Below are 9,424 nucleotides of genomic sequence, written 5' to 3'. Positions count from 1 at the left end.
CATTAGATTTGTAATGGCCAGAGTTTATTGCTCCGACCACGTAGCTCTCTTCCTGACGGTAATGACAGTACTCCTTTCGAAAATCTTGGGCGTGTAAGTTTTTACATGCAGTCCCAAAATCTAAGGCGCATATGCCTTTTTCTCATTCAGTTACAACAACCATTCATGATCGCTATTTTTTCGTAAAGAAAAACAAATCTCTAACTGGGTCTCTCGTGGATGCCTACATCTCAACAGGATGTAAGATGGTTCAAGTCACAATTAGACAGTGCTAATTTTCGTGCTAGCTACTAAGAGCAAGTCTAATAAGTCCTACTCAGCAGTCTATAGAGACTGCCATGTCACAAAAATCCTAGTTGGAGGTGAGAGAGAGGAGAGAGAGGAAAGCCGGCGCTTAAGAGCAAGTATAATAGAGCTGAGTCAGCGGGCTATAAGGAATAAACTAGTATATTTGTGCTTAGTTGGAGAAAAGAGAAGAGGGGAGAGAAGGTAAGCGGGCTCTTCATGAAGAGTCAGCTCTAACATGTGCTTCTAAGCACTTTGTGAGAATGAAAGGTGGGCCATATAATAAAAAAGTAGTACTCCCTCCGTCTAGATGAATAAGTCATATTAGAAGGTGCATCACGACATAGGTGCAAGCAGATTGGTGGAAAAGAAGAATTTTTCTCTCTTTTAAACACAACATTTAATCACATCAGTTAAGAGGATGCCTTATTAGCTACCCATGCAGACCCTTGTATCCATAGCATGCAAAGCGCTTTGATCTCTTGCCTAATAACCGCATGGACGTGCTGCATGCATTGGTCCCTTGCCAAAAAAGGGAGGAAAAGGGTTTCTACGGAAAAAAACGAGGCAAATGTGGAAGCGCTCGCTGGCGAACGAGGCAGGACGGGCATCGAGATGGAAAGTTAATGAATCGCCTAAATGTTTTGGGATTATCTGATTTTTGTAATGTAACTTATTCACCTAAACAGAGGGAGTACACTCTTTTGATCTCTATTGTACATATTGACTATAAAAAAGACTATAAATGACATGACAATGACTTATAGCCAGTAGCTGTCTATACTATTAACCATGCTCTAGCACACTCGACGGGAAAATGGAGCTGGCTTGCAGCCCATGCTAGTACTACAGCCGCTGCTTTGTTTTTGTCCACCAATCACGTGTGTTCTTCTCCCTTCCCCACATGCAAACAATAAATGCTATAGCCAATTTAGTACCTAATCTACAGTTATCTTATTAGTAGTCTTTTAGCAAAGGCTTCAGGTGACATGGCAATGCTATAGATCCAGCGGCCGGCTTTCTTATTAACCATGCTCTAATACGCCTTACAATATGGGGAGGAGGGAGTATCTTTTATCCTAAACTACAAACAAGGATGAGATTAGAACAAGTCAGTCAGGCAGACGTCGGTCTCGATCAGTCATCAGTGCATGAATCATCGCGGAGGGCGACGTGCACTTGCGAGTCCTGAACCCCTGATGGACAAAGACTTGACTCATTTTCCGCCGGAGACAATGATACGCAAGGACGGACGATCGAGGCCTGGACGAATTTTTGCAAGGTCTCACCATGCATCATTGAGTAGTGCCAGTACCCCTCGCAAAAAGAAAAAGAAAAAAAAGAGTACTGCCAGTGCAGAAATCGTTGATGATGGTAGTAGGAAGAACTTGTGAGCATCAGGATCTACGCCTCATTGAACAGAGATCGAGAAACGTCAATGGCGGTACATACCATACCATATTATTGTTATTCTCACAACATTCTTGGTTGCAAGTGTTGCTACAGGACTTATGTTTTTTTTTCCTTTTCTTTGATCAGTCCATCCCAATCCAGGAGGAGAACATGGCCGCGGTCTAGAACGAACGAACAAAAGCTTCTGCTATTTATATACAAACACACAGCTGCGCGTGCATGGCTTCCCGCCGGACGGTGAGCTGAGCTGCACCTCGAACGGCGGCCACGTACGGCAAGGGAGCGCGCGCGTGCGTGCGTGGCCAGGCTACGGCTTGGTGCGGCGGGCGGTGTCGGGCGGGGCGGAGGCGAGGCGGGACGCGATGGCGGAGTGGTACATGACGTCGTGGAAGCTCTCCGTCTCCATCATCCGCAGCCGCAGCTGCCGCGCCTTCTCCTCCGTCAGCACCCCGAACCGCCTCTTCCCCGCAGCCCGGTCGCGGTCCTCCTCCAGCGCCGGCGCCGGCTGGGCGTCGATGTAGTCGGCCTGGCCCGACCACCCCAGGAGCGGCACCCACCACTTCCCGGCCCCGCCCCCGCCCCCGTCGGCGCCGCGGGACCTCGCCTCGCCGGCCGCGGCGGCGCACGAGCATAGCCGGCCCGCCGGCGCCGTGGGGCGGACGGAGAACGTACCGGCGATTCCTGACGCGGCTGCCATTGGCGAGAGGAATGGAATGGATCGCAGGGCGGGTGGGTTTAATTGGCGGGCTGGCTTCGCACGTCCGTTGCTAAAGGTGGCGGGATTATAAAAGGGAGGGGAAACGTGTGGATAAGCCAGGCCCGTCCTCCACCGTCGCCGGGCTCCTTCAGTTGAGAGCTGACGGCACGGCAACGGCCGCTCTCCCCCTCCGTTTCGTCTTCTTATAAAAATACCCAAACATCCAACTACATCCAAGTAAAAGTCCACATATCATCATCGTTATGAACAAAGAAGGCACGACCAATGGCCATGAGCTACAACCAAGAAACATTGGATGATAAATAGTTCCAACTCGCATCCAGCATTCAACAATCAGCGAATAATAATCCGGTTTTGCCTAACTCAAGAACCAAGAATTACATCTCTCAGACAGACATATAACGGTTATTGGTGTGTCACAAAGATTACAGGCACAACACGGCCTACAACAGCTTCTCTTCTCTTTCCCTTCTTTTATACACAAACAAGTTGGCATGGCACGGCGGCAAAGCAGCAGCATTCACGAAAGAAGAAAATGGTTTCTTCATAGGCTGGCCTGGCCTGGCCTGCTGCTACCGGAGTGCGCCATCGCTAGTTCGCCGAGAGGAAATGCACGCGGGCAAGCGGATACTCCTTCCCAGAAACCCAGACGCCGGTCTGCGACCACTGCACATCCTCCCACTCCAGATTGTCCTGCAGCACCTGCGTTGCCACGGGTAACACGCAACAAAGTTGAATGATGCCCAATGGAGAAAAAAAGAGAGAATGATGTGGGCTTTGCTGTAGAGGGAAATTACCTCAACTTGTTCAGCTGGCAGTGGGATACCAATGGATCTCATGGCAACCTCAGGCATGGCCTTCTTACACCGTGACCATCGGAACACGTCCCGGAGTTCATGTTCCGTGGCGCCCCTATCTCCATTTTGCAAATGGTGGTGGCTATTGTTCTGGTGTTTTTCCGGTTCCAAATCAGATGCATTGGAATTTGATCCAATGGAGCGAGGCTTTTCCCCACTGAAGCACAGCTCATACCTGCGAGAACTTAAGGCCAACAAGACAAGATTTGAAAGACAGTGAGTAACATGCAAGTGAGAGTCAATAAGAATGCCAACAAACATAAAACAGTGTTAGGACAATAAGCCAGTCATTTTGTACCTATTGAAATGTGTTTCCAAGTATATGACTTCGCCCTTTTTCAGCCTCGCAGAAGTATAAAGAGACTTCTTCAATCCCTTGTCCGCCACAATGCTTATACTGTACTTTAACCTGAAGAAAGAAAAAAGAATGGCTTACTAGGAGCAACCTTAGCTCAAAACAGAACAAGGCAGCAGCTTCTACAAGCAGAGGTGCAGAAGACATGGGCGCTCAAAAACACAAGAACTGCTATGACACAGAAATGGCAATGTAGGTACTTTGATGAACAGAAAAATGAAGGGTCAGGAGGTAAGTCAGGAAAGTACCATGGCTCGTTGCAGAGATTGTACTGTATTGTAACTTCCCGAACAAATCTTTGTTGACGTAATGCATTCTGCATGAAACATATTGATAAAACCTTAGTAGAGAATAGAAACAAAGGTCTGGTTACAAGAAGAAAAATTAAAATACTGAAAATAGAACAAAATTTTGTTAAGAGAGAGAGGAACAAAGAGTATCAGAAAATTACAGAAGCTGCTGCTCGTGTTGTCATTGTACGCTCCACTGCAACTGGAGCTAGTGTAGGCTCCACGGCTGACGTATGGCTAAGGCGAGGCTCAAGATCAATGGCACCACCACCTTTCTGCAAAGCGTAAAGCATGCTAAGCAACCAATCTTCAAACAGTGATCAATAAAAGGATTTCACGAGTTTGTAGCATCAACAGAATAAATAAAAGGCAAGTATTGTAATATTCTGTACAGTTTTACAGTCTTAATACCTTAACAATGCAGCAGCGTTCTATGCGGAAGCTACAACCAATACCAGCGCCCCAAGCACGTGAACGGACATTGTTCCTTAGTGTTGAAGTATAGCCTGGGAGATATACCATGTTTTATAAGAGTACTGATTCAACAATCTGACATTTTAAGCATGTCCAACTGAATTGACACAAAATTAGTCGAGGCTTACTGTCTTGTGGTGGTAGCACACGAACAGTTGCACGCAGTTCTTGGATGGCAGATGGTGGAGGTGATGATGTGGGGGAGCAGTAACCAGTATGCATTAACACTAAAAGAAACGGTCATTAGAACACCGGCTTTCTGAGTTACTTTAGAATATTGAAAAAAACAATGAAGCACCTACCAGCCACAAGGTCTGAATCATTTGTATAAACATCTGTTCCCCAAAGCTGAGCACCTTTTACCTACAAAACAGAGGGTTTTAGTATTTAACAAGTGGATAAAGTAGCTAATGGAAGAAGTTCACTACAATTGTTAAACAACACTAAAAAAGCAGCGATGCAGTCTTCAGCCTACGTGATGTCAAAAAGTGTAAGATAAACAGTTTGTTCGTCCATGCCTCAGAAAAACAAAGTGAAATTAAAAATGAAGAAACTCCTATAGCATTTCAAATGGAAGGCGAGATAGTAATGCACTTTCAAATGTTCATCATTTATTGTTTCCCTTATGCTACTTAAGGAAAAAAGAAAAATAATCCAGCAACACAGGCATGGAAATTGATTACGTGACTAAAAAGTCTAATACAGAAATCACCTAAGGAATCAGTACACTTACTTGCCGATTCGTGGAAGTAACAAACTCCGCAGGTATCCGAATTTCAAGAGTAGGACCATTTTGTTGATTCTCAGCATTTCTAGCATCTGGGGTAGCTTCAAACTCTTTCCACGATTTCAGAAGCTCTTGCATGCATTCACCAGCTTTATATACAATTGCAGATACCTCAGATTTACCTGCACCGATGAGGATATTAAGATAACAAATACAAAGCTGGTGATAATGGACCATGGCAAAAGAAATCATTTTATGCGGCTTGAAACCGAATCTCGTCAATAATTTCTATGTAAAAAGGGTTTCAAATAAAAGGATCATCATAACTAATCCTTTTTTGCTCCAACTGGATTTGGTCAAATGATAGGAAAACAAAAACATGCATGTGCACAGGATCACCCCAAATGTGAAGGGATCTTGAACATTGAAGTGGATGTCAGAGCACTAAATCCCACAGTATGAAAATGTGCAGTAAAATATCAATGTGAACTAAAACCTTATGAGAAGGAAATGTAAAATTATCTAGATCCTAAGCTGTTGATGACTCCAGTTCCGAAAAAAGCACCACTATCCATTATTCCATTTTATTCAGCTAGGAATGAAGATAATCGACTGACCTTGAGACCTGCAAGAAGAAATAAAAGAACGTGAGATTTTTCAATGGGCTTATCACTTACAAAAAAAATCATTGCCTAGTAAACAGACGTCAGAAGGCAAACGTCTTCCATTCTCAGTGAGAGATGTGCAAATTTCCAGAAATGGAATGTGATTCGTGATAGCTATTACACACTATTATGCTATTCGAATCAAGTACAAGAAACATGGTAAGATGCAGTGTTAAGCTTACCCTTCACCATCACGCATTTTGGACCGGAACCGAGGTTCCCGTTGAGATGCTTGACTACCTCCCTTTGGGCGTGCCATCCTCCTGCGCTGTATACTTCCAAAAGTATCCTTATCTTTCTCTGTATCTCCTTCAGGACCAGTATCATCAGATTCTTTGTCATTGTATTTACTCCTTTGGTCATGCCTGTCTCCTGTATCCACATCCTTCTCTCTTTTCTTGTCCTTAAGATCCCTATCATGAGATTTCCATGTGTCATCTTTAAGTGTCTTCATTTCAGCAGCTGTACTCTCATGTTCAGCAGGTTTAACAGCTCCATCAGAAGCTGTTTTTTCCAGTATTGTGTTCTCCTTGTCAACTGCTACAAATGAATCCTTCTTGGCAGAATCCTTCTCGCGGTCATTGTTTTCCTTGTCCTTCTGGGAATCTTTTCTTTCCCTGTCCCATTTTTCAGCATCCCGATCATCCCTTTGAATTTCTCTTCGTTCAACACTACCACCTGCAAGCTGACTACCAATTCTGCGATCATTTCTATCAGCGTCTCTTGCACCAAAATCTCTATATTTTTCATCTTTCTTTCTCCTGTCCTTGTCTCTAAACTTATCTTCACTTTTAGGTTCTATTTTATTCTCACCAGTAGATTCATGTGCATCCTTGGAGCTGCGCTCTTCCACAATAGTTTGAACCTTGAGAGTTTGATCAGTGCCTTGCATACCAGGACGAAGAAAACGCCATCCTGGAGTATCATCTGGCTGATCAACATATCTTTTACCTCTATGGTCTTTATTATCTTTCCAGGCTATGTTTGAAGTTCCAGTAGGATGGCTATCCTTATCTGATTTGACAACATCACCTGTGAAATCACCATGCGCCCTCCGGTCAACTCTTATTTCAGTGTCATCTGCTCTGTTGTTTGTCTTCACATCAGTCTCAGCTTTATTGCCTGGAAATTCAATCCTGCTATCACTATGGACATCCCGAGCATCAGCTTTTGCCTCCCGGTCGTCAACCTTGGTGTCCCGTGCATCTTTGTTTTGTTTTGATTCTAATTTGCTGTCAGATGAGGTCGGGTGGTCAACAAAGTTGGAGGAGCCAACAGGCATCCGATGTGTCAGAGGTGGCCTCTTATCATCACGTGACTCAACACGTGGTACTTTGGCAAATCTTCCATCATGTTCAAAAGGACCATGGAAATCACTGCCGCCTGGTTGAATGAGTTTCCCAGAAGGGCTCGAGTACAAGCTGCTATCGTCCAGAGGCCGTTTCGCAGGTGTAGAATGGCTACCCTCCTCATGCGATCTTTTTGGAGCACCGCTCATTTTACCTCAAAATGTGAATCCTTCAATGTGAACCAAGAATAACGCAAATACAAAAGGACGATCTTGAAGTCTTCGACACAAGGCACTGCAAGAAAATATTAGATTGATCAGAACATGTTAGTTAATTCTTTGTTTTAAAAGCTAGGCAGTACAATAAAAAATTCTGATGCTTCGGGTTGCATGGTTTACAATAAGCTTGTGGTACAGCAAGTATTTAATGTAATGAAGATGTCCTTCCATGATGGTCTTCACCAAAATGTTCATGTCCAAAAAGATCAGATCATTTATAGAGACCAAAAAAGGGAACTCTTCCAGATATGTAAATACTTAATGAATATACAGCAAGCTACGTGTACCAATAACAATCCAGAGAATCAATACATGAATTAGAGAATATGCAGTATGTTATAGAAAGCAGTGATCAAAATTTCAAGGAACAGTGTCAATCTAGGCACGTGTTGGAAGCATGGGATTGAATAAGCAGGAAGATATTTGTAACAAACTTGTGAACTAAATTCTGGCGATCATGCAGTTTAGTCATTGTAAAACTGGGACCCAGTATTTGTTTATTCGGGAGTACTCCCTCCGTCCTAAAATATAAGATGTTATTACAATCAATGTACTCGTATGATGGTTGTAATAACATCTTATATTATGGGACGGATGAAGTACTTAAATAGAGTAAATATATATTTACATATAACACTGTCTGTTCTGTTTACGGAAAAGGTTCCAGTATGGTGTATAAGATCTTTTACAGACAGCATTGGCTGTTTAAGCCATCAGCCCATTCAAGGCTCAAAACATGAGTTCTACATTCCTACTTCCCCAAGCTCCCAGCGCTAGTTGCCATAGGACACCTCGACAGGCCAGAAGATAGTAGATATCACGCTTACGTAACCAAAATAACCATGATATACCAACTGACCTGCTCTATTGCATAAGAAAATAGGAAGAAGCTTGTAATATTTAATTCAAGTACATTATTCTTATGATGCTAGGTTAGTAGAGTGCGCCTTCAACCAGATATTGTGTGATTTTATTTTCTAATTTCGTCTCCGCTTGTGACCTCTAACGAACTTTACTTGATTGCATCGCCAGCACCTAAATACTAGGGCAAATTTCAGCTAGAATGAGCAGGAACAGGGCGGATCAAGAGCCAGAAACAGATGCAAAAACGACTTGGAATCCCTCAAATTGACTCTATCAACCTAGAGCAAGGGCGAATTCACCAAAACTCATTTCATTTGGGGTTCACACAACCCGCCAAGATCAAATCCATCAACCTAGCGCGCGCTCACAAACCAAGCAGAACTGTAAGCACAGCGGACCTAATTGAACCCACAATTATCAGCTTTAGACAAAATGACAAGGAACAGGGTGGACACAGCATCTTCTTTCCATTTTCCTAATGGAACAGGACAGCGGCCAGAATGGAATGGAATTCATATGCGATATCAGAAGTAGCTGAAAAAAAAAATCCAGATTGCTCCCAGTAAATAAAGGGCACAAAAAATTTGGCCAGATTGCTCAATCCAGCTAGGTTCTCTCAGCAACAAACTAGCAGGGGCGGATCTGGATGGTGCACACCCACAATTTGCGAAGGTAAGTTTGTTATTAAATCATCACTGGATGAGATGACTAAAATGATCAACATCCAAAGCCAGGATTAAGATTGTGGGCGCACACAGCATTTGAGCCATGCAGGGTTTGGGTGGGTGGGGAGTGAGGTGTCGGCAGTGAGCATGGTGCATTATTTACTTCGAAGTACATTATTTTTATGATGCTAGGTAAGTAGAGTGCACCTTCAACAAGATATTGTGCGATTTTATGTCTAATTTCATCTCAACTTCTGGCATCCAGCAACTTTTACTTGATTGCTTTGCTGGCACCTAAATACTAGGGCAAATTTCAGCTTGAATGACCAGGAACATGGCGGAACCAGATTCATACAGGAAGACATTGGATCCCTCGAAAATTTGACTCTATCAACCTAGGGCAGGGACTTCCCACACAAAAAAAACTAGGGCAGGGGCTTCCCACAAAAAGAACTGGGGCAGGGGCTTCCCACAAAAAACTAGGGCGAATGGACCAAAAGTCCTTCCATTTGTGGTAGAAACAACCCACCGAGATCAAATCCAT

At 43.8% G+C, this 9,424-nt stretch overlaps 2 protein-coding genes across 5 annotated transcripts in view; both read right to left on the bottom strand.

The window, feature by feature from the left end:
• Positions 1–2,005: 2,005 nt before the first annotated feature.
• On the bottom strand, positions 2,006–2,395 carry LOC119272026. The gene has a single exon (XM_037553629.1). The coding sequence runs from the start codon at positions 2,393–2,395 to the stop codon at positions 2,006–2,008; it is 390 nt and encodes a 129-aa protein (XP_037409526.1).
• Positions 2,396–2,687: 292 nt separating this feature from the next.
• LOC119267371 (zinc finger CCCH domain-containing protein 13-like) overlaps positions 2,688–9,424 on the bottom strand; it is an 8,383-nt gene continuing 1,646 nt past the window's right edge. For 3 of the 4 annotated variants that reach the window (XM_037548749.1, XM_037548750.1, XM_037548751.1), the window contains 11 exons: positions 5,967–7,367; positions 5,737–5,744; positions 5,126–5,301; positions 4,695–4,755; positions 4,521–4,619; positions 4,330–4,424; positions 4,080–4,193; positions 3,877–3,944; positions 3,572–3,682; positions 3,214–3,457; positions 2,688–3,118 (listed from right to left, as the gene is read on the bottom strand). In XM_037548749.1, coding sequence (XP_037404646.1) covers positions 3,008–3,118; positions 3,214–3,457; positions 3,572–3,682; positions 3,877–3,944; positions 4,080–4,193; positions 4,330–4,424; positions 4,521–4,619; positions 4,695–4,755; positions 5,126–5,301; positions 5,737–5,744; positions 5,967–7,282 — 2,403 coding nt within the window. In that variant the 5' untranslated portion in view covers positions 7,283–7,367 and the 3' untranslated portion in view covers positions 2,688–3,007. The remainder of the gene's footprint in view (positions 3,119–3,213; positions 3,458–3,571; positions 3,683–3,876; positions 3,945–4,079; positions 4,194–4,329; positions 4,425–4,520; positions 4,620–4,694; positions 4,756–5,125; positions 5,302–5,736; positions 5,745–5,966; positions 7,368–9,424) is intronic. The other variant, XM_037548752.1, reaches the window with a different exon arrangement.

Source organism: Triticum dicoccoides, chromosome 3A (assembly GCF_002162155.2).
Source record: "Triticum dicoccoides isolate Atlit2015 ecotype Zavitan chromosome 3A, WEW_v2.0, whole genome shotgun sequence".
Taxonomy (NCBI): Eukaryota; Viridiplantae; Streptophyta; class Magnoliopsida; order Poales; family Poaceae; genus Triticum; species Triticum dicoccoides.
This window is presented reverse-complemented; position numbering and strand designations above follow the sequence as displayed.